The sequence below is a fragment of the Tursiops truncatus genome, chromosome 1 (assembly GCF_011762595.2).
Source record: "Tursiops truncatus isolate mTurTru1 chromosome 1, mTurTru1.mat.Y, whole genome shotgun sequence".
Taxonomy (NCBI): domain Eukaryota; kingdom Metazoa; phylum Chordata; class Mammalia; order Artiodactyla; family Delphinidae; genus Tursiops; species Tursiops truncatus.
The window spans coordinates 171,475,880-171,503,427 of NC_047034.1; the positions used below are offsets into that span (position 1 = coordinate 171,475,880).

At 54.9% G+C, this 27,548-nt stretch overlaps 2 protein-coding genes and 1 long non-coding RNA gene across 9 annotated transcripts; 2 read left to right on the forward strand and 1 right to left on the reverse strand.

Moving 5' to 3' along the window:
* Nucleotides 1-1,685: 1,685 nt before the first annotated feature.
* LOC117308622 (uncharacterized) lies at nucleotides 1,686-4,811 on the reverse strand. The gene is made up of 3 exons (XR_004522715.2): nucleotides 4,625-4,811; nucleotides 4,198-4,316; nucleotides 1,686-1,816 (listed from the first exon to the last, which is right to left on the reverse strand). It is a non-coding gene; the product is annotated as an uncharacterized lncRNA (long non-coding RNA).
* LOC117308621 (anoctamin-3-like) lies at nucleotides 3,044-3,484 on the forward strand. Its single transcript, XM_073795473.1, has 2 exons — nucleotides 3,044-3,200; nucleotides 3,297-3,484. The coding sequence occupies exons 1-2, from the start codon at nucleotides 3,044-3,046 to the stop codon at nucleotides 3,482-3,484; spliced, it is 345 nt and encodes a 114-aa protein (XP_073651574.1).
* ARHGEF19 (Rho guanine nucleotide exchange factor 19) lies at nucleotides 3,741-25,720 on the forward strand. 7 transcript variants are annotated; one of them, XM_033842643.2, is made up of 18 exons: nucleotides 3,741-3,845; nucleotides 4,162-4,252; nucleotides 4,754-4,885; nucleotides 11,768-12,211; nucleotides 12,633-12,917; nucleotides 13,092-13,200; nucleotides 13,276-13,352; nucleotides 13,671-13,933; nucleotides 14,769-14,929; nucleotides 15,034-15,186; nucleotides 15,414-15,543; nucleotides 15,689-15,763; nucleotides 15,938-16,027; nucleotides 16,204-16,364; nucleotides 18,292-18,450; nucleotides 18,769-18,848; nucleotides 20,457-20,561; nucleotides 24,444-25,720. In XM_033842643.2, the coding sequence occupies exons 1-18, from the start codon at nucleotides 3,753-3,755 to the stop codon at nucleotides 24,545-24,547; spliced, it is 2,712 nt and encodes a 903-aa protein (XP_033698534.1). In that variant the 5' UTR covers nucleotides 3,741-3,752; the 3' UTR covers nucleotides 24,548-25,720. The 7 variants fall into 7 exon arrangements, with proteins under 7 accessions (XP_033698534.1, XP_073651511.1, XP_073651515.1 ...); XM_073795410.1 differs by lacking the exon at nucleotides 24,444-25,720 and adding an exon at nucleotides 22,239-22,520; XM_073795414.1 differs by lacking the exon at nucleotides 24,444-25,720 and adding an exon at nucleotides 21,880-22,232.
* The last annotated feature ends 1,828 nt before the right edge of the window (nucleotides 25,721-27,548 follow it).

Below are 27,548 nucleotides of genomic sequence, written 5' to 3' on the forward strand. Positions count from 1 at the left end.
CCATCCATCCATCCATCCACAGGCTCTTAGCCAGGCCTTAGGGAAAAAAGGCCCTGCAAAAACAAAAATGAATCAGACCTCATTCCTGCATTTCCAGAGCTCCCTGTGCAAACAGGAAAAGGCAGGAGGCTTCCCCCACCCCAGGGTCATGACACCCAGACCCTTGGGCCCTGGGATGTACATTTCTGTTGCCCCCTCTGATAGGAGTGCCCACATCCAGAGTTTGCTGCCCTGGCCCCACAGATGGCCCAGAACCCAGTGACAGGCCTGAAGGAGCCCTACTTCCCACCCCACACCCGTCTTCCCCGCCTACTCACCAGCTCTGCAGCCATCCTCATCATGGTGAGGGGGCATTGGGCCCTTGCTCTGGAAGGACTGTGCCCTCCGGGATGCGCTGGTGCCCTGGTGGACCTGCCTTCCAGCTCTGACAGCTCTCCCTGCTGGCCCCCAGCTCTGTGTGGCGATGATTTTCCTGGTGTCTGTCATCATTTACTGTGGCATCATCAGCATTGCAATGTTCCACACGGCCAACTCTGTGCTCGTGACCCAGGTGAGTGCCCCTTGGAGCAATGGAGGGTGGGACCACTGTTCCAGACTCTGGGCACAATGGGGGCATCCTCAAGTTCCTTCTGCCTCTCCACGTGGCTGGGCTCAAGGTGATAGCCATCACGCTGCCTAGGCTGGTAATCTTGCACAGTGACATCGGCAGCACTGTGCCCTACCTGGTACTAATCCTCCTCCTGGGCCAGATCTACACCTCACTGGCTGAGCAGCTCACCAGGTGGGATGAGTAAGGGCAGGAGATCGCAGGGGTGTCCTGGCATCACTTGGGAACTGTGAGCCCTGAGGCAGGGCTCCGTGCATCTCAGAGCCTGCAGCTCCCACCTTGGTGTCCCCAGCCTGCTCAGCCAACCTCAGATGAAGGTGGCCAGGGGGGCATGGTTGGCCTTAGGGGAAGGTGGATTGGGGACAGAAGCATATGAGCTGACCCAATGGGCTGGGCCTGCCCCCTTACACTCAATAAAACTCTGACCAGCTCTGCCTTTTTCCCAGAGATGCACAGAGCCCAGACCCTCCATGAAGATGCCTTCACTTTTAAAGTCTTCATCTTCCAGTTTGTCAATTTCTCTCCTCTCCTTTCTTTTCTTGTTTTTCTTGGCCACGCCACACAGCATGCTGGATCTTCCCCAACCAGGGATAGAACCCATGTCCTCTGCACTGGGAGTGCAGAGCCTTAACCACTGGACCGCCAGGGGAGTCCATCTACTCCTCTCCCTTCTTTGTGGCATTCTTCAAAGGCAGGTGAGGACTCTCCCACCCACCCCCACCAAGGCTGTCGACTCTCAGATGATTTGCCAGCAGAGTGGCAGCATCCTTGAGCCTCTAGATTTGTCTCTACCAAGGTCTTGACCTTGAAGTTGGTCCTTGATTTCCCTGGACTTCAATTTTTTAAAAAACATGTTTATTTATTTAGGTTGTGCTGGGTCTTAGTTGTGGCAGGCAGGCTTCTTAGTTGTGGCTCGCAGGCTCCTTAGTTGTAGCATGTGAACTCTTAGTTGTGGCATGCACGTGGGATCTAGTTCCCTGACCAGGGATCAAACCTGGGCCCTCTGCATTGGGAGCATGGAGTCTGAACCGCTGCCCCAAGGAAATCCCTGGGCTTCAATTTTCTCAACTGTAATATTCCAGTGCATCATTGGGTAAATGTGAAACTCGAACACCTGCATTCATTCATTCACTCAACCTCCCATTGCTGACATTTGGCTTCATCACCATCTTTGTGGTCGCCTTTCCACTGAGCCGTCTGGACTGGATGCTGGGGACACAGAAATGAACCAGAGCTGGGCCTTCCCTCTAGGAGCTTCCAGTTTTTAACAAGGATGGGTCAGGAGTCCTCAAGGGCTAGACTCCCAGGAGGTGGTGTTACTGTGTAATTGCCATTGTCATTTGGCAGGAATGGGAGGGAGAATCACCAAAAGAACCACCCCTCCCCCCACCAGCAGCATGACTCCCTCTTCCTGGGCCAGAAATACCCAATTGACTTCTTATGGGTTGAGCAGTAGATATGGGCCATGGTCCCAACAGGCCTTGGGAACATAGCCTAGTTGGGGGCGGTGGGACAAGGCCTCCCAGCAGCCCGGTCACCAGAGTTATCTCTCAGTGGGTGGGCAGGGAGAGAGGTCAGCCTCAGCGTGGAGTTTAGCTGTGGCCTGGCTCCAGAAGGGGTGGGCACATTGCCAACAGATGCGGTAGGTCTACAGGTTTGTGGGATACCCTGGTGAGCACGGCAGGCTGCTTGGCATGTGGAACGAGGACGTGAGTATCCTTAGAGAGCCGGCTCTTGCGGGACGGCGGGGGGCATCACACCCTCAGGCCTGGCAGGGCAGGATCTGCCTCTGGGGCCTCCAAGGAGTAGGGGGCCAGCCCCTAAGCCCTGAGTAAGGTGCTGCGTGTCTGGCAATCACAGTGAGCCTGGAGGCTGACTTCTCGAGCTTGCTCAACAGCTCTTCATCATCACAGTGGGCAAACAGCTGGTCAGCAACGTGCAGGAGTTCGTTGTGCTGTGAGCGCAGGGGATGATCTGGGGGTTGGGCCTAGTCAGGCTGGGGCAGGGGGCCTTTATGAGAGCAAAGCAGAAACCACCCCCCACCATGGGGGTCAGGACCCTGGAACATAAGTCCTAGTTCTGCCTCCTGTAAGCTCTGGCTTTGCTTCTAAGCTTCAGTTTGCTCACCTGTACAATGGGGACAATAATACCTCTCCAAGAGAGTTGAGTGGATTAAATGATATGCTGAACAGGAAAGAGGAGGGCTTTCTATTAGCATTTTAGATTGGGGAAGGGCTTTCAGAGACCGAGGATGGCCATGTAGGAAGCACAGAGTTTAAGAGCCCTGGACTCTGGAGTCTAACAAACAGGACTTGAGCTCTGGTTGCACCATTTACAACTTGGGGAGCCTTGGGCCAGGTCTCTGAGTCTCCATTTCCTCCTCTGTAAAGTGTGAATTATCATGGTGCCTATCTTTAAGGGAGTGGGAGGATAGAAATGGCATTGTCTGGTCCCAGGAAGCTGAAGACCTGGCGGCAGAAGAGACACCTGGCCGGGCTGCAGGACACCCAGATCAGGCAGGAGCAGCGGCGCTGGGAGGAGGACTGTGAGCTCATTGAGTTCAAGGGCCAGTTTGATGAATACCTGGAGATGGGTGAGCAGTGGCCCAGCAGTACCAGGCCCAGCAGGGTTCCCGGGGGCCTGGCCCAGCAGGGGAGGTGACCCCAGGCCTGACACTCCCCAACTCCAGTGCTGCAGTCTAGGTTCATCACCATCTTCGTGGCAGCCTTCCCACCGGCACCCCTATTTGCTCTGCTCAACAACTGGGTGGAGATCCGACCGGACACCCAGAAGTTCTGTGTGAGTACTGGTGGCTGGCGGCTGAGCGGACCCGGCTGCTCCTGCTTGAAGCCATTGCCTACCTTTCTGTCATCGTGAATGTGAGGAGAGGGGGGTAAGGAGGGAAATACAGGGTCAGAGGGGAAAATGAAGATCAGAGACTGGGAGGAGGCTCGGGAATAGGGAAATGGGGGCTGAGGGTGGAAATCAGGGTGAGAGATTGGGAAATAGGGGCAGAAGGCTAGGATCCTCGGGCACAGGCTCCTGCCTGCGGGAGTGGGGCTGGACCTGGGCGGGGATGAGTTAGGAGACTGGGCCCTGAAAGGCGGGACGGCCTTCCTGTGAAGCCCCCTTGCAGGCTTTCCTCATGGCCTTCACCTCGGACTTCCTGCCACGTCAACTTCATGCTGGCGCCCACACCCCCTGCTTACCTTGCCTAGGGCAACCACACGCCCTGCAGGTGGGAGAACGACCGGCCGGGGCTGAACGCGGTGGGGCGGGGCCTGCTTGGGAGGGGCGGGGCCCTGAGTCTGCGGACCCGCTGGGCCTGGCTGGGGGCGGGGTGCTGAATCTGGAGGCGGGGCAGTGAGCTTGTGGGAGGGGTGGGGCGGGGCCTAACTGGGAGGGCAGGAAGCTGAGTCTAGGGGGCGGCTAGAGGGCAGAGCTGGCTGAGGGTACTGCTAACCTGGCAGGGCCAGGCTCTAGGGTGGGGAGGGGTGGGAGTGCCGGTCGCGGAGTCGAGAACCTCGCGGGACCCCGCGCCCTCCTCAACCCAGGTACAAGGGCTTTCGCGACGCTCAGAGGAATCTCACCCTCTTCTACTGGAAGCTGCTGGCTGTGCGTCTGGGCTTCATCATCGCCTTCGAGGTAGGCTCAGCCATCTGTGCGTCGGACGGACCCGGGTCCAAGTTCAGGCTGTGCGGCTGACTGGCTGTAAACGGGGTATATTACAGAATAGGATCTACTTCATAGGATCGCTCTGAAGATTCAGTGGCAAGTACTTGCACAGCATAGTGGGTGCGCAGTGAATTAATGTCACGACTACTACTATTATTGTCTCTTGGCAACAGCCCTGGAGCTCCTTCCAGCTTTGCTCAAGATCCTCTTTCTCTAGCTCTGATTCTAACAGGGTCCCTAGTGTTAAGGGGTTCGAATTATACCTCCCTGTCTTTGGGCAAATGAGGACCTCTTTATGCTTCGGTTTCTTTACAGGTAAAACAGGGGAAGTAATTTACTCACCTCCTAGAGTTGTGAGGATTAACTGAATGAATACCCGAAACCCTCAGAACAGTGCCTTGCACTTAGTAAACCCTCGGCAGATTAAGATTGCTAAAGCAGTCCTTCTCTTTGGCCCCTCCTTCTCCCCAGCACGTGGTGTTCTTCCTGGGCCTCATCGCCTGGCTCGTGCCCGACGTGCCAGCCGCCCTGGCTACCAAGATAAAGCGCGAGCGTTACCTGGCCAAGCAGGCGCTGGAGGACGACAGGGAGGCGCTACTTTCGGTTAGCACCGCCCACGGACCCTGGCCCCACCCCTCTGACCGCGCCCCTATGCCTGCCCCCAGGCCTAGGCTCTGCTTTCTTGCCCCGCCCTCTTGTTTGGCCTCGCCCAGGGGGAGGATTGGCCGCTTGCCCTCAAATTTTCGCCTGGCCTCCCTCTTCATCCAGCTCCGCGCACGCCACGCCCCTTCTTTTACACTGTTTCCACCACTGTCGCTTCTGCTCTGGAGGGCCCTCCTGCTCAGCCTGACCTAGCCTTGCTTTCCGTCCACTGCAGCAAGGGCGCTGTTCCCAGAGCCCAGGACGTAGGGTCGAGTGAGGAGAGACTGCCCTTCCAAGACCCTAGTTCCCCCAGGATCCTCCCTCCTTTGGGGTCCTCTGCTTCCAGCTAGGGGTCTGGGCAGTACCCTGGCCAGCGGCCCCAAGGTCGGCCCTGGAGTTGGGATGAGAGGGCTGGGGTTCTCTGAAGACCCCTAGTCCTGCATTGCCTCCCTCTTCATGTTTCCAGTGTCCTGCTCTATGTGCAACGCTGACAATAATCCTCTCTGCGCCCCAGCGTGCCACCTCTCCATGGACATCTGGTCCCCAACCACTCTGTGCAGTGTCTCCTCATTATGTGACTGTGCTCTGGGGGGCGAAGTGGATATGAAGGAGTGAAGGGACCTAACCTCTCTGAACTGAATGGTCAGCAGTTGGTAAGGGAGAGCTCATTAGGGTCTGGGCGTGGACCTCTTGCCCTGTATGCTCATCAAGACCTGTAGTGTGTCAATAGTAATGAAAGTGTCTATAGTTAGGTCAGCTGAGACACCTCCCAATGGACTTCCACACACTTTTCACCAGATCCTCCGCAAAGCCTGGTGAGACAGTACTGGGCAGTAGTTAAGGGCACAGATTGGTGGTGGAGTCACAGACCTGGGTCTGAATATGAATTCTGACTTTTATTTGCTGTGTGACCTTGGGCAAGTTCAATTTCATCATTTGTAAGATAGGGACTTCATAGAACTGATGAGAGATTTAAATGGGATAATGTACTTAACATGTACAAGTCTCATGTCCTCATCTGGTAAGTAGGAGCAGTAACAGTATCTATCTGGGTTGTGGTGGATATTAAATGATTATTTATGTGAAGTGCTCAGAACAGTGCCTGGCACACAGTGAGTGTACAATAAGAGTTGTTAAGCAACGTGAGTATTAGTATTTGTATACATCTTCATATTAAGTGTCTGGCAATTACCAATTGCTCAAATAAATGGCATGCGAAGGGGATTCCCTGTGGTCCATTAGGACTCCGGCGCTTTCACTGCCAGGGCGGGGGGTTCAATTGCTGGTCGGGGAACTAAGATTCCACAAGGCTCACTGCGTGGCCAAAAAAAAAAAAAGAAGGCATGCAAAGATTGCATACCACTGGGCTATTTGAATTTTTTTTTAACATCTTTATTGGAGTATAATTGCATTACAATGGTGTATTAGTTTCTGCTGTATCACAAAGTGAATCATCTATATGTATACATATATTCCCCTATCCCCTCCCTCTTGCATCTCCCTCCCACCCTCCCTATCCCACCCCTCTAGGTGGTCACAAAGCACAGAGCTGATCTCCCTGTGCTATGTGGCTGCTTCCCACTAGCAATTTTACATTTGGTAGTGTATATATGTCCATGCCGCTCTCACTTCGTCCCAGTTTACCCTTCCCCCTTCCCGTGTCCTCAAGTCCATTCTCTACATCTGCGTCTTTATTCCTGACCTGCCCCTAGGTTTTTCAGAACCTCTTTTTTTTTTAGATTCCATATATATGTGTTAGCATACGGTATTTGTTTTTCTCTTTCTGACTTACTTCACTCTGTATGACAGACTCTAAGTCCATCCACCTCACTACAAATAACTCAATTTCGTTTCCTTTTATGGCTGAGTAATATTCCATTGTATATATGTGCCACATCTTCTTCATCCATTCGGGACATTGAATTGGTTTTTTGAGGGCTCATTCAGTGTGGACTAGAGCCTGGGAAGTCTGGTGGAGGAGGCTGTTGGAGATGGTGAGGGTGGGTCATTACAGGTAGCAGGGGAGGACAGATCATTCATGAGGAGCTGTGATGCTGGGAGGATGGCCAGGATGGTGCCAGGTGTGTCACATCACTGGCTTTCACGATTTCCGTCTCCCAACCATAGAGATGAGTGATCCCTTTATAGATGCTGTAGCAGGCTCAGAGAGGATCAACACACTGCAGAGTTCTCAGGATCCCTGAGGAGACCAAGGCTTGGGAGTTTCTCTGCAAAACTCCCAGGATGCTCCCCAGCCCCAAGAAGCCCCCTGAGCACATCTCACATTTGGGAAGCTCCAGAAGAGGGGTGACCTGTCTGTCCCCTGGGAGGAAAAGCAGTGCCTCCCCCATCTTTAGGATGTCGGTCTGGGGTCCTTCAGAGCCTCTCCTGGGCATAGGACTCCCATTGTTCCAGCCCCCCTCTTGTACCTCAGACTGGCCAAACCGGTTCTGGGAAAGGGGGGCGGGGAGCAGGCACGTTGAGACAGCCGCCTGCCCGCCCGCGAGGTTCCCTCCGCCCTTGCCTCCCCTTCTCCCTGCCCCACACAATACCCGGGAGCTTGCATTGCCTGGCTCAGGGGCCATGCTGACATCGCCCCCTGAGGACCCGGCTGCATCCCCAGAGCTCTCAGGGTGTCCTGGAGCCCTGGACCGTGCTGGAGGCTGGACGGAGCTCCCTGGCTGAGGTAGGGCCCCACCTGGCTGCCAGCAACCCCTTCCTCCTCCCGCCAGTCTTCCCAAGCGAGTCCTTTGTGCAGCCTGCCTGGCCTCTGATCCTGGCTCCCACACACTTAAGGCCTCTTGGGGCTCCACAGCCTGTTTGGCCTGGATTCCCTTTCCAGTCATGACCTCCCACTTGGCCTTGTCCCTTAAGGAGAAGAGGGGCCCTGGCAGGGCCCTACTCCTCAGACAGCAGGGCAGGGGGCACCAGGGAGGGGGAAGGGAAAAGCTGGGCACAGGAGGTCAGAGATGCTTTCTCCGGACCATAGTAGTGTCCAGGGACCTTCCCTGCCAGCCTTACCAAGTGGGCCCATTGTCCATGTGATTAGCAGTGCCCACTGGATGGGACACTTTCTGGCCCTGCCCATCCTTCTCAGCCTGCAGAGATACTCACGATGACCAAAGTTTCCTAGGTGGGGTGGCTGAGAGGGGCCCTAGGGGCTGCTCTACAGATGGGCACACTCAGGCCCAGGCCCAGGCTATGATTTGCCTAAGGCCAGTGTCAACGCAGGGCCTTGAACGTTGGCAGGGGTTTTCCCCTGTGGGTTCCAGAATGACCCTTGCCTAGTGGGCACTAGAGTATCCCGTGACAATGTCTTGGGCAGGTAATGTCCCTCTGTTACCTGGGGCCAGTCTCTTCCTGAGGTTTTTTTTTTTTTCTTCTTCTAGCAGGGATAAGCTATAAACACTATGAACATAGTTCTGCCCCTCCTTGGTCCCCAGCATTGAGGCTGAGTGGACAACATCCATGGAAGGCCACAGGGCTGGCATCCTGGCTAGATGGGTCATTCTCATTGTCCCTTGGCCTGGACGGAGGTGGAGGCTGACCCACTCCTGACTTCCTCCCTAGGGACCTGCCTCCAGCCTTGTGGCCCCTGAGGAGGCCTTACACGCCCCCTCCATTTACTCAGCCTTCTCCTCTGAGGCTTTAATAGGGGGTGCTCCTTGGAATTCCCTGGTGGTCCAGTGGTTAGGACTCTGCGCTTCCATGACAGGGGGCACAGGTTCGATCCCTGGTCAGGGAACTAAGATCTCGCATGCCGCGTGGCATGGCCAAAAAAAGAAATTTTTTTAAAAATTGGGGGTGCGGGCTTCCCTGGTGGCGCAGTGGTTGAGAGTCTGCCTGCCAATGCGGGGGACACAGGTTCATGCCCCGGTCCGGGAAGATCCCACATGCCGCAGAGCGGCTGGGCCCGTGAGCCATGGCCGCTGAGCCTGCGCGTCCGGAGCCTGTGCTCCGCAATGGGACAGGCCACAACAGTGAAAGGCCTGCGTACCGAAAAAAAAAAAAAAAATTGGGGGTGCTCCTGCCCCAAGGGTTCCATGTTTTGCTCATTTGTCCCTGCAACTGACAAGGGCAGGGGGTTCCTCCCTGCCCTCTAGGGGCTTCCAGAACCCAAGTGGAGAGAATCACCCAGAATACAAGGGAGCAGAGTGTGTATTCTTGCACATGTGTACCCACAGAAGCAAGAGGGACTTCTGTGTTAAGGACTTCTGATTCCAGCAGAGAAAGAGACCTGTCTGGTGGGCAGTGGTCCCCTGTGTCTCCTGCCACATGCTCCTACAAAATAGGGTGTGTCTCACCCTCACTGCCTCAGTTTCCCTAATTCTGCGATGGCTGAAGCCATCCATCTGACTAGAGAAAGACTAATAACACTCAGAAGAATGACTGTCAACTGCAAAGCTCCCACTGTGTGATAGGTGCTTCATATGCATTATTCTTTTTTTTTTTTTTGCTGCGCCGTGAGGCATGCAGGATCTTAGTTCCCCGACCAGGGATTGAACCTGTGCCCCCCTGCATTGGGAGCGAGGAGTCTTAACCATTGGACTGCCAGGGAAGTCCCCCTGCATTATTCTTTTTTTTGCGGTACGCGGGCCTCTCACTGTCGTGGCCTCTCCCGTTGCTGAGCACAGGCTCCAGACGCGCAGGCTCAGCGGCCATGGCTCACGGGCCCAGCCGCTCTGAGGCACGTGGGATTCTCCCGGACCGGGGCATGAACCCGCGTCCCCTGCATCGGCAGGCGGACTCTCAACCACTGCGCCACCAGGGAAGCGCCCCCTAAATTATTCTTAATTCTCCTATTAGCGTTTTGAAGCATGACTGTCCCATTTACCAGATAAGAAGAGACTTGCTCCCTGTGGGGAGGGTCTGGAGGAGTAACTGTCCCTCAGGAGCAGCCACCCTACCTGTACTCCAGGCAGGGGATGAGAAAGCAGGGGAAGCAGGTTGAGGGACTGCAGAGAGTGGGACCCAGTCACAGATCCAGCTGTCCTCCACTGGGTCCTCCCCTCTTTCCCTCTCTCCCAGGGTCACTGACACTGTCACTGTTTCTCTCAGGCCGAGGCTTTCTCCCTATCTCTGTGGACCTGGGTCCTTGGGTATTTCAGCCAGAACAGTTCACTCTCACTTCCTCCAGGATGCCTTCCTGGAATGCCCGGGTTGAGCGGAGCCCAGCACCCTAATCTGACGGTTCCTCTGGGTTGGCTCTTGCCAACCTGGATTGTAACTGTTTTCATTTCTGGCTTCCCCACGAGACTGGCAATCCTGCGGGGCATGAAACATTTGCCCATGTGTCTCCCCGAGTTTTTCCGGGCTTCACATCTGTCTCTGAATATCTGGTCTGTCTGAAATTTTCAGTGTCTCTGTCTCTGTGTCTCCATCTCTGGGTCCCTGAATGTCTCAGCGTCTGTGGTTTTCTGGTTTTGAGTGCTTTGGGGTCTTGGTTTCTGGGTTGCTGTCTAAAGGGTCTCAGTTTTCCAGGTCTCAGTCCCTCGGTCTCTCAGTCTCTGTCTCCTGGGTCTCCTGGCCCTGCGAGGCTGGGCACTGCCCCTTTGGCCTGAAGGGGCCTCTGGGGGGTCCTCGCTGCCCAGCCTGCCCACAGCGAGGCCAGGCTAGGGTAGGCCCCCGCCCAGCCCGCTGCCTGTTCCCTCCCTCCCTACCCGCTTGCCTTACCACAGGGTTTGATGAATCAAACTCTTTGTCTGGGTGGGATCTCCCCCAGCCAGCTGGGCAGAGAGAGGGCTTCCCCTGCCGGAGCAGCCGAGCGACATCAGCTGTGGGCCTTGGCTGGAGAGGTGAGGGGCTGCAGGAGGGCAGCCGGCAAAGGGCCACGGGGCAAGGGCTGGGGGGCTCAGACCCCTTGATCAGTAGACCTGTCCTGAGGCTCCGGCAGCCTGCCTCGGGACGACGTCCTGCCCAGAGAGGACCCATTCAGCCTGGCCCGATCCTGGGGCGGGGAGCTGGGGTAGGGAAGAACCCCTCCCTCACCCCAAGCTGAGGGGCTGGGGCACTTCCCTGCCCGTCTCTTGGGAGGGCCCAGTCTGATCTGCGTGGTGGCCCGCCTGCCAGTGTGTGACCCTCCCAGCCAGCTTGGCATGGGTGTGGGCACCACTCAGCGCTAAAGGCTACAACTCTGGGCGCGGGAGGGGAGGTTGGGTAACACCAAAGCAAGGATTTCTGGGCCTGTGTGTTTGTATCTGCATCATGGTGTGTGAGTGTGAATGGAACAGGAGTGTGAGAAAACTTGAGTGGATATGGAAATATCTGATGGGTCATCATGTGTTTGTGAAAGTCTGAGTGAATATATGTACTTGTATAAAAATGTGTGTGAGCCTGCGAATTAGAAATGTCTGAGTATATCTGTGCAAGTATGTATGTCAATGTGTATACTTGGAAGAAAATGTGTGTGGATGTGCATGGAACAGACATGGGTTTGCGTGACAATGTGTGTATCTGTATGTCTGATTGCCTGTCAGTGAGAGTTAGGAAATATGCAAGGTGCTTAAAAGCACAGACTCAGAAGCTAGACGGCCTGGGTTTGAATCCTCGCTCCATTATTTACCAAATAACAACTGCTGTGCCTCACTTTCGTCACCTATAAAAAGGGGCTAATAATAGTATCAACTCGGGGTTGTTGTGAGGATTAAATGAAATAAGATGTGTAAAGTACTTGGCCTGTCATTCAGTAAGTGCCAAGTAAGCATCAGCTATTACTATATAATAAGGTGTGTGTGTGCTTGTACAGATGTGTGTACACAAGGCTTTGTCCAGGTCTCCAGGACATGCTGCTTACTGGCCAGCCCTGCTGTCCTGTGTCTCGCTCTGATGCCTTCTCCCCTGCAGGCCCAGGTGGGTGGCAGAGCAAAGGAGGAATGGACTGTGGGCCACCTCCCGCCCTCCAGTCCCATCTGGCTGGGCCACCTGGCACTGCCCACCGCCCAGTAGCTGTGTGCCAGCAGGAGAGTCTGTCCTTTGCGGAGTTGCCCACCCTGCAGCCCCCGAGCCCTGTGTGTCTGGATCTCTTCCCCGTCGCTCCAGAGGAGCTGCAGGCACCTGGCAGCCGCTGGTCTCTGGGGACCCCTGCTCCTCTCCAAGGGCTGCTATGGCCACCATCCCCAGGAGGCCCAGACACCGAGATCTCTACCGGTGGGGGAATGCGGCCCAGCAGGGCTGGCAGCTGGCCACACTGTCCTAGTGCCCAGTCCCCAGCTCTGGAGGGACCCTGGAGTTCCCAGCACCTACAGCCACAGCGCCGGGCCAGCCACGGCTCGGAGAAGAAGTCAGCCTGTGAGTCACTCAGGGTGGGGGGGTGGTGGCCTGGTGGGGAGGACGAGGAAGAGGTTGGGTGGCTCTTTTAGGACCCGTAAGCCCCCAAATTCCCCAAATAGGTGGGACAAGTGATAGATTTTAGTGATAAGGGAACTGGGGCTCAGGGAAGGCAAGTGACTTGTCCGAGGTTACACAGTGAGTGGCTGGCCTGGCCTCCCTGGTCCTTTGCCCACCCGTTGCCGACTGCAGTCAGGCACTTTGCTTCCTCTCTGCCCCTCTTGTTGATCCCATTACTCTGGGGAAAGTACCCGGCAAAAACATTGGCCTTTCTCAGAGGCACATCCCGCTGATGCTCAGGGCCACAGAGCGGTGGCAGGGAGGAGAGGAGAGACCCCAGTGGGTGCCCGCCTATTCTCTCTCACCCCACCTCCCCCTGCAGGGCGCAAGATGCGGGTGTACCAGCAAGAAGAGGCCCTTGGCAGCCCTGAGGCCCATGCTGTCTTCCTAGAGCCAAGCCAGGCGACAGAACAGGCCCTGAGCACAGCAGAGCCTAGGCCGCTGGAGCTGCCTGGGCCCACCCGAGTGGGCCTCGAGGGGCCTGAGCGGAGGCGCTTCTCAGCCTCTGAGCTGATGACCCGGTTGCACTCTTCCCTGCGCCTGGGACGGAATTCGGCAGCCAGGGCACTGACCCCAGGGTCAGGCCCTGGAGCTGCTGCCCGGGAAGGTACAGCCTCCTCCCCTGGGCCCTAAGAACAGCCCAAGAGCCAGACGCGGGGTGGGGCACAGCTCACGCTCACTGGATACCTGAGACTGGGGCCTGGTCAACTGGAGTGTGGTGGTGCCCCGGTGCCCAGCGCCACTCTTGGGGCCACCCTCCCTCAGCTCTTGCCCCCTCCAGGGAAAGCGTCTGGAAGAGAGTCGCGCAGTGTAGAGATGCGGGTGGACGCTATGGCGATGCCGGCTCTTGTTGACCTGAGCGGGGGCCACGGCAGCTGGCCCGAGCCCAGGTACCACCTCCCACTGCGGCCTTGGGTCCGAGGCGGGGTACAGGTGAAGAAGGGCCCTGACACTCCCTTTCTTAGGCTAGATGCGCAGGAAGAGCCGGCTCCGGGTTCCAGAAGCGCCAGCGAGCGGCGCCAGTCACGGTTCCTCCTTAACTGTACGTGGGAGGGGGTCACCGAGGAAGGGTCTGGGGGCTTTGGTGTACTGGGAAACTGGGGTTTGGAGAGTTGAGAGGTAGGGCTCTTGTGAGAGGGAGAGAATTGAACTCTCAGTATCCAGCACAGGGGCTAGCACGCAATTGGTGCTCAAGTAGTGTTCGTGGAATGAGTGAGTGAATTAATGAATTCACTGAGTCCCGCTATCCGAACCATCGGAAAGGCTGGTTAAGCGAGGCGGGCCCTCGGGGGAGCCTGGGAAGAGCCGGGCAGGGCTGGCGGGCGCCCCACGGCCCTCCCCCGCCCCTCTCCCCGCCCAGCGGTCCTCTACCAGGAATATAGCGACGTGGCCAGCGCCCGCGAACTGCGGCGGCAGCAGCGCGAGGAGGAGGGTCCGGGGGACGAGGCCGAGGGCGCGGAGGAGGGGCCCGGGCCGCCGCGCGCCAACCTCTCCCCGAGCAGCTCCTTCCGGGCGCAGCGCTCGGCGCGAGGCTCCACCTTCTCGCTGTGGCAAGACATCCCCGACGTGCGCGGCAGCGGCGTCCTGGCTACGCTGAGCCTGCGCGACTGTAAACTGCAGGAGGTGGGCGCCGGGACCCGGCGGGCGGGGCCGGCGGGACTGCCAGCCGTGGGAGGCGGTCCTGGGGCCCAAAGAGGCCGGGGCAACATAAGGGGCGGGGTCAGGAGTAGGTGGTCCGCGGAGTAAGGTGGTCCGCGGACTAAGGCGACGCGGGCCGCAGGGGTACCCGGCCAGCGGGACTACAAACTGCAGTAGGTGGGCATGGGATCCAGCGGGGAAAGAGGGGCCACAAAAGAGGGGCTGTCAATGGGGAAGATGGGTCTAGAACACGACAAGGTGAGGCTGGATGCAAGCGAGGACGCAGGAGCCCTGGAGTCAAAGGCGAATGGGGAAGCTCGATGGAGGGGCGGTGTCAACGGGGCAAGGCCTAGGATAGGGCAGGGCCAGAGGAAGGGCGGAATCTGGCTGGGCCTTATGACAGAGAACACTGAAAGCGGGGACTGGGCTGGGGGAGCCATGCAGAGCGCAAAACGCAAGGTGCGCGCAGGACCTAGCGAGAAGAGCAGGGGCGGGGTCGGAGGGAGGGCGGGGCTCATGGGAGGGCGCACCAGGGAGGGGCAGGGCCATCAGAAGACTAGGGCCCGGCTGGATGGGCGGAGCTAAGGGCGCAAACCAGGGCTGCAGTAGGGTTTGGACAATCGCAAGAAGCAGGAGGCGTGTCTCCGAACCCCATCTGGCGCCAGATCCTGGGTGAGGCTAGAGAAGGGGAGGCGACACCGGAGTGCAGCTACGTCTAAGGAGGTGGTGTCCAGGGCTTGGGGTGTGCGTGGTGGGCGAAGCGGTCGCATTCAGCGTGGGCTGGTTCCGCCTTTTCAATCCTGCGTCCGCCCTCACTCAGGCCAAATTTGAGCTGATTACGTCCGAGGCCTCATACATCCACAGCCTGTCGGTGGCCGTGGGCCACTTCTTAGGCTCGACCGAGCTGAGTGAGTGTCTGGGGGTGCAGGACAAGCAGTGGCTGTTCTCCAAATTGCCCGAGGTCAAGAGCACCAGCGAGAGGTGAGGGAGTGGTCTGGCCTCGCCGGGAATCAGGGACCGAGCCTGGGGTCCCATATCTGGGGTCTCATCCTGGTGCCGGCCCTGACCCCTCTCTGACCTTTCAGGTTCCTACAGGACCTGGAGCAGCGGTTGGAGGCCGATGTCCTGCGCTTCAGCGTGTGCGATATTGTGTTGCACCACTGTCCGGCCTTCCGCCGCGTCTACCTGCCCTATGTCACCAACCAGGCCTATCAGGAGCGCACCTACCAGCGGCTGCTGTAGGGCTGGGGGCTCTGAAAGGGGAGGTGGGGGAGGATAGGGGAGTCTCAGGCAGCAGTAGGCGCAGAGGACTGGGTGAGGAAGGGTGACCTGGGAGGGGAAGGGTACCTGAGAAGGGCTCTCTCCTGAGAACGCACCTCAAGGACAAATGGGGTGGCTGGAGTCGTGGATCCAGAAGTTCAGGGTCACCTGTGATCGCAGACCCTCCCCTCTCCCCATTTTCCAGCCTGGAGAACCCCAAGTTCCCCAGCATCCTGGCTCGCCTGGAGGAGTCTCCCGTGTGCCAGCGTCTGCCCCTCACCTCCTTCCTCATCCTGCCGTTTCAGAGGATCACCCGCCTCAAGATGCTGGTGGAGGTACCTAGAGGGCACCAGGCTGTGGGGAGGGCTGGGTGGGGGAGATGCTGCTGTGCCCTCCGCAGCTCCTTCCGGGCACCCACAGCTGGGCAGGGTCACTGGGAGAGGTCACAGCCTGCCTCACTGTGCTGACCCCACCCTCCAGAACATCCTGAAACGGACAGCACAGGGTTCAGAAGACGAAGACATGGCCACCAAGGCCTTCAATGCACTCAAGGAGGTGAGCTCGGCAGGGCGGGGGATGTCTGGCTTCCAAGGGCCTCCCCGGAATCCCTGTGTGCCTCTAAAGGAGCCCCAGCCTTCAGAGTCTCTGGTCCCCAGGTGGGAGCCTGAGGCTGGGCTCTGGGAGCCGGGGTAGGGGGCGCTGCAGGTGACCCACCTCTGGTCTCCCCAGCTGGTGCAAGAGTGCAATGCCAGTGTGCAGTCCATGAAGAGGACGGAGGAGCTCATCCACCTGAGCAAGAAGATCCACTTTGAGGGCAAGGTGCGTGACCGCAGCCGATAGGATGGGGCACGCGAAGGGACGGCCCTGTCTCCTCCTTCCCTGGGGGCTGCAAGCCAGTTCATCACTGTCCAGCCCTCCCATCCCCTGCCCTGTGCTCTCTGCCCCGCTGCCCCCGGCCTGACCTGGGCTCCCGCTTGCCTCCTCTCTCCTCCCAGATCTTCCCGCTGATCTCGCAGGCCCGCTGGCTGGTTCGGCACGGGGAGCTGGTGGAGCTGGCCCCGCTGCCCGCAGCACCCCCTTCCAAGCTGAAGCTGTCCAGCAAGGCGGTCTACCTGCACCTCTTCAACGACTGCCTGCTGCTCTCCCGGAGGAAGGAGTGAGTCGGGGCGGGGGTGGGTGTAGATGAGAGTGGAGCTCTCTTCTTCCCCACCAATGGGCTCACAATCAGTCCATCTGACAGGCTGTGCTCCCAGGGCTCCCTGAGCCTTGGAGGTTCCCCTAGGAAAGGCAGAGCTAGGGCAAGTCCATTTCCTGGACCTGAGAATCAAGGGCTGAACTGTGTGCCAAGAACTTTGAAGCTGCTCTGAGCTTAAGCTAATTGGAGCAGAGATTAAAAGCACAACCCTAGAGTCCCAGTCTCCTCTGAGTCATAATGATACTGATCAACATTTACTGAGCGTGTATTCTGTTCCAGGCATGCGGTGTGGATTGTTCCCTTTAATCCTCTAATCATCTTCCTGAGAAGTAGTCTCCCTTGTTTTTCTCGAGATCATGGAGCTAGTAAGTGCAGGAGCCAGGAGGAGGCCAGGTCTGTCTGATGCCAGGTCGCAGGCTCTTAACTATTGTACTATCCTGTCTTCCATATGTAAAAGAGAAGGGAGATTCAATGTGATAATATGTGAAGAGTTTAGCAGAGTGCCTGGTACATAATGAACATTCACTCAGTATTAGCCTTGATTATTATAAGTTTGGGATGAGGGAGAGACTTCTGGAATGATGTAAGCCTCTGGATGGGACATCTTATGCCATGAAAAGGATGGACATCCTATGCTGTGAAAAGAGTTCATTGCTGATTTACTCATTCATTCAATGAAGCATCACTGAATCCCTATTCTATACTGGGCCCTCCAAAGTGTGTAGGAGCTCTCAGACCAGTGAAAATACATCCTGATAACCACCTGTTCAGGGTTTTGATGGAAGGGGGTAGTATACTATAGTGTCCCCTGGTGTGGGGTGAGAATCAGTAAAGTTTCACAGAGGAAGGAACATCTGAGTTGGGTTTTGAAGGATAAGTAGGAGTTTTTCAGGTAGAGGAATTTGGGGGGATATAGCCAAGTCACAGAAGGGTACAAGAGCAGAGTATGTTTGGGAGACGATGAAGCCTAGTATGGCTGGATTTATAGAGGGGAAGGGCAGGAGAAGGAAGTTGGGATGTTGAAAGTCATGGCAGGAAGGCTAGACTTTCTGAAGGCAGTAGGGAACATGGGGAGTTAAGCAGAGGCGTGATATTTACTCCAGGCCAATTTGGAGAATGGGCCGGAAGGGCAGAGACCAGAAGCTCTTGTAACTGCCCAAATGAGAGTAGATGCTCCAGAAGTGGTAATGGGCTTGGGGATAACTGGATTCTGGGGACCATAAGGAGGTAGACAGATAGGACACAGCTACTGGTTGGGTGTCGGGGGAGAGGGAGGAAAGAGGTGAGAATGACTGAGTCTCCTTTTGGGCAACTTGGTGGCGTCTTTCACTGGAATGGGGAACAGTGAAGGGACCTGGTTTGGGGTAGGAGATACTGGTTTTGTTTAGATGGGTTGAGATGAAGGAATTTATGGAACATCCTTGACCCACCCACCCACGCATCCTTCCCATAAGGGTTTATCAGACCCAAACAGTGGGCCTGGCAGTGTTGGGCGCTGGGATACAGCGGCAAACGAGACAAAGTTCAGCTTCTCTACCAGTTAGAGAGTCAGACACGAAACAGTCCATAGATCTCATCAGGGGAGCTGCCCAGTTGGTTCTTTGGAGCAGAGCCTCCAGGAAGAGGTTCAGAGAGAAGTGGAAAGTGTGCCTGGGGGCCAGGGACTGGTCTCCATCACCTTCCACCTCTGTCAGTGAGCCAGCACGAATGGAGCCCCCGTTCCTTTTAGGGACTTTGCTGGCTGCCAGGGAAGCGGTGCCCTGTGCAGCCAGGTTTCTTTGAGGAGGGACCTAGAGGGACAGGTGACCCCTTCTCCTCTCTTGCAATCAGAACTCATCTCGTCCTGAGGGTGGGGGCCGGGCTGACCTCGCCTCCTCTGGTCCTGCAGGCTGGGGAAATTCGCCGTCTTCGTCCACGCCAGGATGGCTGAGCTGCAGGTGAAGGACCTGAGCCTGAAGCTCCAGGGCATCCCTGGCCACGTGTTCCTCCTTCAACTCCTCCATGGGCAGCACACGAAGCACCAGTTCCTGCTGAGGGCCCGGACAGAGTGAGTGGGCTGGGGTGTGGGGAGAGGACCCCCCGGCAGGCACAAGGCCTTTATCTCTGGCTTCAGGATGGTGGCATAAGGCTGGACATGGGCAGAGCTGGCATCCAGGGTGTTCTGCACCTGTTCCGTTCTTATGCTCAGAGCTGGGTGGGCACCGGCTTGGGAACAGGGCCGTGGGTGGGCCCTGGGGTAGAGAAGACCTGATTCTGGGTCCCAGGTCTGGACATCGTATCCAGTTCTCCCAGCTCCGGTTTCACCACCCTGGCCCTGGGAGACTGCACTTTGCATGTTGTGACAACTCAGACCCCCTTTTCCTAGAAGTGAGAAGCAGCGATGGATCTCAGCCATGTGCCCCTCTACCCCCCAGGAGGACAGGGAGGTCATCAGCGAGGGGGAAGGTAACAGCCTGCCCCCTACCCCCACTAGAGCCACATTCCCTGGGCTGGGTACCTCATTGCTCTCCCCTTTCCTCCAGCCCCGGGTGTCCTGTTGCCAGCGGGGCTAGTGCGAAGAGAGATCAACTGGCCTGGGGCAGGCAGGGGCAACTCTGTGAAAGCTTGAAGGATGGGTAGGCTTGACATAGGACAGACCAACCTCCACGTGCACAGGTAGCACCCTGGAGATGACATAGCCTTTTACATCCTCCCATTTCGTCCCCATTTTACAAGTTAGAAAACAGATTCAGAAAGGTAAAGTGACTTGTCCAAGTTCAGCTAGTAAGTGGCAGAGCTGGGACTGGAACCCAGGTCTGTCTCTAGCGTTGCATCAGTTGCAAAGAGGACGGGAACCAGAGTGGCTGGGGCATGGGGGTGGGGGTGGTAGGATGAGGGATCTGCTCTGTTGAGCCAGAGGCTTCTCTGGGTATGAAATGAGGTTGGTAAGCTAGGGTGCAGCCCCATCAGAGAACATCTTGGTGTAGTGGGTACCAGGTAGCTTTGGAAGGTTTCTGAGAGAGGGTGTTAAGGCTAAGCTAATGAAGGGGAAGGTAGGAAACTCACTTCCACCCAGTACCTTCCATGTGCCAGGGTGCTAGGGGCTTTGTATATGCCTTTATTTTATTTAATCCTCATGACGATCCTATTAGTCATTAGTCAAAAATCCTATTCATTTTTCCTATATGAGAAAACTGAGGCCCGGGAATGTTAGGTAACCTGCAAGGTCATACAGCCAATAAGCTGGTCTTGCCCCAAGGCCTGTGGTTTTCCCGATACTCCCAGCCCACCTAGTGTGGTAGAAGCGGCTGAGGGCCTGGACTGGAGCTGATTCTCTGACTTGAGCTAGAGGTCCTGTTTGGGTTGGAGGGTAAACTTCCCACTCCAAAGAGGTGGTCAGGGAAGGCCCCTGAAGGATGGGGAGGGGCAGCCATGAAAAGATCTGGGGAAAATCATTCCTGGAAGGCGGAACAGCCAGTGCAAAGGCCCTGAAGGAGGAGGGAGCCTAGAGTGTTTGAGGGACAGCAGGGTGACAAGTGTGACTGAGCTTCATGAGCGAAGGAGAGGGGAAGATGAGGGAGGTGAGGAGGTTAGCAAGGGGGGGCCACACCAGACTGTGTAGGGCTTTGTAGGCTGTGGGGAGGACTTTGGATTTTATTCTAAGAGGAGCGGGAAGCCCTGGAGGATTATAAATGGGGGAGTGATGTGGCTTGAATCTCAGCTGAGAAGGAGGGACTGGAGGGAACACCAGAGTAGCATGAGGGGACATACAAAGGGACCATTACTGTTTTGTGGGGGCTTTCTGGGGGCAGTTAGACCAGGAAGTCAGGAACAAAGTATTGAATTGAGCTGGGAAGATGAGAGCCCAGGCACAGAAGCAGTATTGAAGCCGGGAGAGACTGGATTCACCTAGAACTTGTGTTTAGGGTCAGAGAAAAGAGTGGCCAGGGTGGACAGAGGAAAAGCAGCAGCAGAGACTACCCTCCCAGCCCTTATTTGCTCCTGCTGCCTCTCCCTGCCTCCCCCTGCCCCATCCTACCCTGGGGACTCCCTCACTCTCCCTTGGGCTCTCAGACCGCCCCCAGGTTCAGTGTGTCAGGACATACAAGGCACTGCAGCCAGACGAGCTGACCTTGGAGAAGACTGACATCCTGGCAGTGAGGACCCGGACCAGTGATGGTGAGAGGGGCCTCCTGGGAAGGCCGCCCTGATGGGGCTTCGGTGGGCAGGAAGTAGCTAGGTAGCTAAGACTGCACAGGAAAAAGGTTATGCAAGTGTTGGTCAACCACAGCATTCAAGAATCAAGTTAAAAAAAATAAATAAATAAAATAAATTTAAAAAAAAGAATCAAGTTAGACAAGAGGAGGAACTTCCGGCTTGCAAAGATTAGGATTGAGAGTAACTGATGAGGGAGAGTGGGAAATCCCTTCTGAGAGGATGTCGGGAAAAACAGGTCAGAAGCTCATCTACAAGTCTGCTAGAGGCATGCTCCTTCCGGGATCTGGGGGATGCTGAGATGATGTCACCTCGGCCCCAGGGCTGCAGACGAGGCTTGTATCAGGGCCTAGGTGTTTCCTCGCAGACCTAGCCCAGGTGTTCCTTTGATGCCACTGATGCAACTCCTGGCCTATGTGCCCTTAGGCTGGCTGGAGGGGGTCCGCCTGGCAGATGGTGAGAAAGGGTGGGTGCCCCAGGCCTACGTGGAAGAGATCAGCAGCCTCAGTGCCCGCCTCCGAAACCTCCGGGAAAATAAGCGGATCACAACTGCCGCCAGCAAACTGGGGGAGCCCGTGTGATGGGCAGCCATGGCCTGGGACACCTGCTCCACACCCGGCTCCTGGACAGGCCTGGAGGGGGCCTGCAGTGTCTCCATGCCCCAAGATGCTGGCACTGGGACTTCTGTTCCGAGACCTGGCATTGAGAGTACAGGCTGGACACAGGAGGGGCTCTCCCCTGTCATACTACTCAGTGTCCACAATTCAGGGACGAGGGTAGTTTCTTCCTCTGGCTTGGGGGCCACAACTTGTGACCTCTGATATCTGGCAAGGGCTGGGGCCCTCTCCCTTTCCTGCCCTCGACACTGCCTGACTCTTGGTCCCTCTGGCAGGGACCTGGCTGGCAATGGCTCTGGTGCTGCTGGGTGCTGGGACCTGTACATGTATATATATCTGGAGTCTTCTGGCCTGAGCCTGTGTGGGCCCTGGTTGCTGTGACCTGTCTGTAAATAAAGTCCCATAATGCCTTTGCTTGGAGTCTGTGAGCCTTTTGGTGCTGCCTCCACCCCAGCCCTATTTCCCCAGCTAAAGATCAGGAGGGTCTCTGGCTGCCTCCCACTGGGCATTGGCCCTTCTGTAGAGTTTACCTCTTAACCAGAGGAGGGTGAGAGAGGGGCTCTATATCAGTTAGACTGCTTTGGGCTGCAATTAACAAAATATCAGATTCAAACAGTCTTAAATATTAAAGAGAATATATTAGTTCTTGGATTTTTTTCTTACAGCTTCTTTAACAAATTATCACAAACTAGATGACTTAAAACAACAGAAATTTATTCCATCGCAATTCTGACCAGAAGTCTGAAATCAGTATCATTGAGCCAAAACCCAGGTGTCGGCCGGGCTGTGCTCTGTCTTGTAGAGGAGATGTGCTCTAGGGGAGAATTGTTCCTGGCCTCTTCCAGCTTCTGGTGGCTGCCAGCATTCTATGGCTTGTGGCCGCATCACTCTACTCTCTGCCTCCGCGGTCACATTGCCTTCTTTGTGTGTCTGTCTAATCTCCCTCTGCCTCCCTCCTATAAGAATACATATGGTTGGGGCATCCCTGGTGGCGCAGTGGTTAAGAATCCGCCTGCCAATGCAGGGGACATGGCTTCGAGCCCTGGTCCGGGAAGATCCCACGTGCAGCTAAGCCCGTGCGCCACAACTACTGAGCCTGCACTCTAGAGCCTGCGAGCCACAACTACTGAAGCCCATGAGCCTAGAGCCCATGCTTGGCAACAAGAGAAGCCACTGCAATGAGAAGCCTGGTCACCGCAACAAAGAGTAGCCCCTGTTCGCCACAACTGGAGAAAACCCGTGCGCAGCGGCAAAGACCCAACGCAGCCAAAAATAAAATAAATAAATTAAAAAAAAAATAAAAGAATACATGTGGTTGCATTTGGGGCACACCCAGATAATCTCCCCATCCTATAATCCTTAATTTAAATCCCATCTGCAAAGAACCCCCCTCCCCTGCCTTTGTCCTATAAGATAACATTCACAGGTTCCAGGGATTAGAATGTGGATATCTTTTTGGGGGGGAGCATTTCTCAGCCAACTGAGAAGTGTAGTGGCGGGATGGGCTTCAGGCAAGGCTTGATCCAGTGGCTCATTGATGTCACTGACAACCCAGCTTTTTCCATTTCTCTACACTGTTGTCCCTATAATTGGCTTCATCCTAAGGCTTCCAGGGGCTTCTTCATTTACATCCAAAATGGAGGAAGAGAATTGTCTTTGTCCTAGCATTCCCTGTCAAAGTCCTGGGATGTTTTAGACCTGCTTGGGTCACATTGCTACCTCTGGGCTGATCACGGTGGCCAAGGAATGGTGTGTGCTAATAGACCTAGCCTAAGTCATGTGCTTTATCTCTGGAACCAGGTTATATTCTCTGGAACCCCAATGGATCCCCAAGTGGAATCTGTTGGCTGCTGCAAAGGAGGAGTAGGTGCTAGGGAGGCCAATATTCACTGAAACCCAAGTCATCCATGAGAGTGGAAGGACCTGGGAATAATGAGCTTGGAGATGTGTACACACCTGAGGGGATAGGAGCATCCTTTATCTCTCAAGAGGAGGTCATGGGGCAAAGGAAACAAATGAGTTAGGGTGGTCCGAGAGGGCAAACATGGGCAGATGGGAAGAAGCTCAGACCCATGAAGAAGGCTTTGGGAATGACTTTCTAACATGAGATGGTGCAGGGAAGGTGGAATGTATGGGCTAAGAGGACAGACATATTTGAATTTGAATGCTGGTTCATACATTTATATCCTGTATGATTTTTTTATTTTTTGGGCCACATTGGGAGTGCAGAGTCTTAACCACTGGACTGCGAGGGAAGTCCCCCGTATGACTTTTTTTTTATTAATTAATTTATTTATTTTTGGCTGCATTGGGTCTTCGTTGCTGCGCGTGGGCTTTCTCTAGTTGCAGTGAGCAGGGGCAACTCTTTGTTGCGGTGCGCGGGCTTCTCATTGCGGCGACTTCTCTTGTTGCAGAGCACGGGCTCTAGGCACACGGGCTTCAGTAGTTGTGGCACGTGGGCTCAGTAGTTGAGGCTCGCAGGCTCTAGAGCGCAGGCTCAGTAGCTGCGGCGCACGGACTTAGTTGCTCTGCGGCATGTGGGATCTTCCCGGACCAGGGCTTGAACCCGTGTCCCCTGCCTTGGCAGGCGGATTCTTAACCACTGCGCCACCAGGTAAGCCCCCCCGTATGAGTTTTTAAACTATAGCTTTTACTTTGGAATAATTTTAGGTTTACAGAAACGTTGCAGGATTATACAGAGAGTTCTGTATACCCCTTATGCAGTTTCCCCTAATGGTAACATCTTACATGACCATGGAACAGTTGTCAAAACTAAGAAACCAACGCTGGTACATGACTATTAACTGAACTCTAGATTTTCTTCCGATTTCACCAGTTTTTCCACTAATGTCCTTTTTTTTTGTTCCACGAGCCAGTCCATGTTCCCACATTGCATGCAGTTGTCACGTCTCCTTAGACACCTCTAGTCTGTGACCGTTTCTTAGTCTTTCCTTGTTTTTCATGACCTTGACAATTTTGAGGAGTTCTGGTCAGTATCTTGTTAGACTGTCCCTCTGTTTGGGTTTGTGTGATGCTCGTGACTGGGCAGGAGCTGTGGGTTTGGGGAAAGAAGACCACAGAGGTGAAGTGCCCTTCTTGTCACATCATCCCAGGAGGCACGTCATGTCCCCATGACTTATTACTGGTTGTGTTAACCTTGATTACATGGTTGAGTTTGGTGTCTGCCAGCCTTTTCCACTGTGAAGTAACTATTTTCTCCTTTTCACAGTCTGTTATTTGAAGCAAGTGGAGCCCACACTCAAGTTGGGGGGAAGCCATACTCCACCTCCTGGAAACTATATCTACATATATTATTTTGAATTCTTCTGTTAGGAAGATTTTTCCTCCTCCCACCTCCCCCTCCCCCCATTTATTTCTATCAGCGTGGACCCATGCCTTTATCTATTTTATTCTTTGGGTTATAATTCAATACTAGGTTATTTATTTTATTGTTCAGATTGTTCCAGCTTTGGCCATTGGGAACTCTGTCAGATTAGCTCCTGTGTCTGTGATATCCCCCATCCTTTTTTTTTCTTTTTGAGCATTTCCTTACTTTCTGGCACACGATGCTCCAGGTTCATGTTGTATTTTCCCTTTCTCAGCACCAGAATCAGCCATTTCTCTAAGGAGCATGGTTCCTTTTAGTGAAGGGTGGTGTTTAGAAGCTAAGATCTGGGCACTGGATGTGCTCATTGCTATTGAGGTGTCACTGTTTCTAGGCCCTTTCATCAGACAGAGGTAGGAAAAAAAAAATATATATATATATATATATATATACACACACACACACACAAAATGTGATCCTGGAAATCACAGGACCTGATCCTGGCAGGACCTGGAGCTGAAATCCTTTGAGCACCTGCTGTGGGCCCGGGACAGACAGACACTCTGCCATCCAGTGACTCCAAAGATTTCCACAGCCACCTAACTCTGCAGGGCAATGGAAGGATGGGAGGAAATGCTTTATAAACTGTGAAGTGCAGTACACTTGGACAAGACCTAAAACACTTCAACACCTCACTTGAGTGGTTGAGCAGCCCGTGTGCGTGGTGTGGGTAGTTTGGGGCTGGGGCATGGTGTTGAAATTAAACCTGAAGGATGCCACCCATGAACCTGTTATTAGAGCAATGATAAAATACCAGGTACCGGGCTTCCCTGGTGGCGCAGTGGTTAAGAATCTGCCTGCCAATGCAGGGGGACACGGGTTCAAGCCCTGGTCTGGGAAGATCCCACATGCCGTGGAGCAACAAAGCCCGTGCGCCACAACTACTGAGCCTGCGCTCTAGAGCCCACGAGCCACAGCTACTGAGCGTGCGTGCCACAACTACTGAAGCCCGCGCACCTAGAGCCCGAGCTCCGTAACACGAGAGGCGACGCAATGAGAAGCCTACACACCGCAACGAAACAGTAGCCCCTGCTTGCCGCAACTGGAGAAAGCCCTCGCACAGCAATGAAGATCCAACGCAGCCAAAAATAAATAAATAAATGTATTTTTAAAAAAAAAAATACCAGGTACCATTTACTGACCACTTACCAAGCCCTGGGATAAGGCCTGTATGTCCATCTTCATGTTAAGTGGGTATTGTTGATTCCATTTTACAGAGAAGACTGACACTCAAAGAGAAAGGCACGGGGGACTTCCCTGGTGGTCCAGTGGCTAAGATTCCGCACTTCCACTACAGGGGGCGTGGGTTTGATCCCTGGTCAGGGAACTAAAATCCCACATGCTGCGAGGTGCGGCCAAAAAAAAAAAAAAAAAAAAGTCCTTTAAAAAAAAAAGGGAGAGAAAGGCACCATGTGAGTCCAGAAACGAGAACCCCATGCGGTCTCGCTGCCCTGTCCATCTTTCTAGTTGGTCTTTAGACTACAAGCTCATTCCAGCCTCGGGGCTTTTGCCCTGGCTGCTCACTCCTTCTGGCATGTTCTCCCTTCAGATATTCAGGTCTGGCCCCTTCTTGTTATTCAGAACTTGGCTCAAATGCCACCTCCTCAGGAGCCCTTCCATAATCACCGTGGCATACGTGGTCTCCCTACCTCCCCTCTTGCCACTCTGGGATTCCTTGTTTATTTATCTATTGACCTGTTGACTGTCACTGCCCCATTGGACTGTGAGCTCCACCAGGGCAGGGACCCCGGCTGTGGCCACAGTGCCGCATGCAGCGCCTGGCACAGAGGAGACACTCAGCAAATGTTTGTTGAGGGGCTTAAGGGGATTCGAACCCAGCTCCACGTGACTCCTGAGCCTGAGGTCTCTGTGTCCCCTCGCACCTGCTCTGCCCCTCGGTTCCCACACCACACCCCTGCTAGGAGCCACATGGTGGCAGTGGGGCAGGGGGTGAGCACAGGTGTCCTCAGGCTGCGGATGAGGCTGCCCTGGGCGCCAGGAGACCAGCTCAGCCACTGTTGCTGCCCTGACCTGGATTTGAACCTGGGCTCAGCTCTCACTTCCTGTCCCTGAGTGATCCTTCTCCATTCCAGGGTCCTTCTCTCTGGGCCTCAAGTATCCGCCCAAGATTATATTTCTGACACTCCTCAGAGGAAGAACAAAAAGAAATGGGCCGAAACTGCAGCAGGAAGGACTCTGGTTAGACATAAAGTAGAACTTCTGAGCTGTGGGAACTGTAACAAACACCTGGGCGGGTGGAGGAAGTGGAGTTATGGAATCTCCTCCCCTGAGCAGCGTGAAGAACAGGATGAACAGTCATCTGCTGGGCTGGGGTGCAGGAGTACGGACAAGATGAATTTTGGAAGCCACTCTCAAGCTCTTGGCTCACGTGCTGCCTTGAGGGCCAGGGACCAGGGACCTGGTCAGCAAGGAGAGAAGGGGTCAGCTGTTAGGCCCACCCGGCATTGGTGTGGGTGTGGGAGAAGGTGGAGAAAGAGGCTGAAGCGGGCAGAGGCTGTGCTTGTTTATTTAAATCAGGCAATAAGGACTCGGGAAATTTTAAGGTGCTTTAGAGTTTCCAAAGCAGGGTGTGGGGAAGTGAGCACTGGAGCTGGAGTCAGGCAGATCTGGCTTTGAGTCCGGTTTTACCACTTATAAGCCATGATGCTCTAGGCAAGTTACTTCCCATTTTTGATCAATTCCCTCCCCTGTTAAATTGGAATGATAATGCAGATTAAAGGAGGTGACAGTTTGAAAAAGGACTTGACAAAAAGCATTATGATATATGGCAGACTGGGCAAGTTTTATTATGATAACAATTATGGTGGTTTTGTCTTCAGTTCAAATTATGCGCCATGCATAAGGTCATTTCATCCTAACATCATTTCATCCTAACAATAACCTAATTTTTTTTTTTTTTTTTTTTTTTTTTGGTCATGTCCCGTGAAC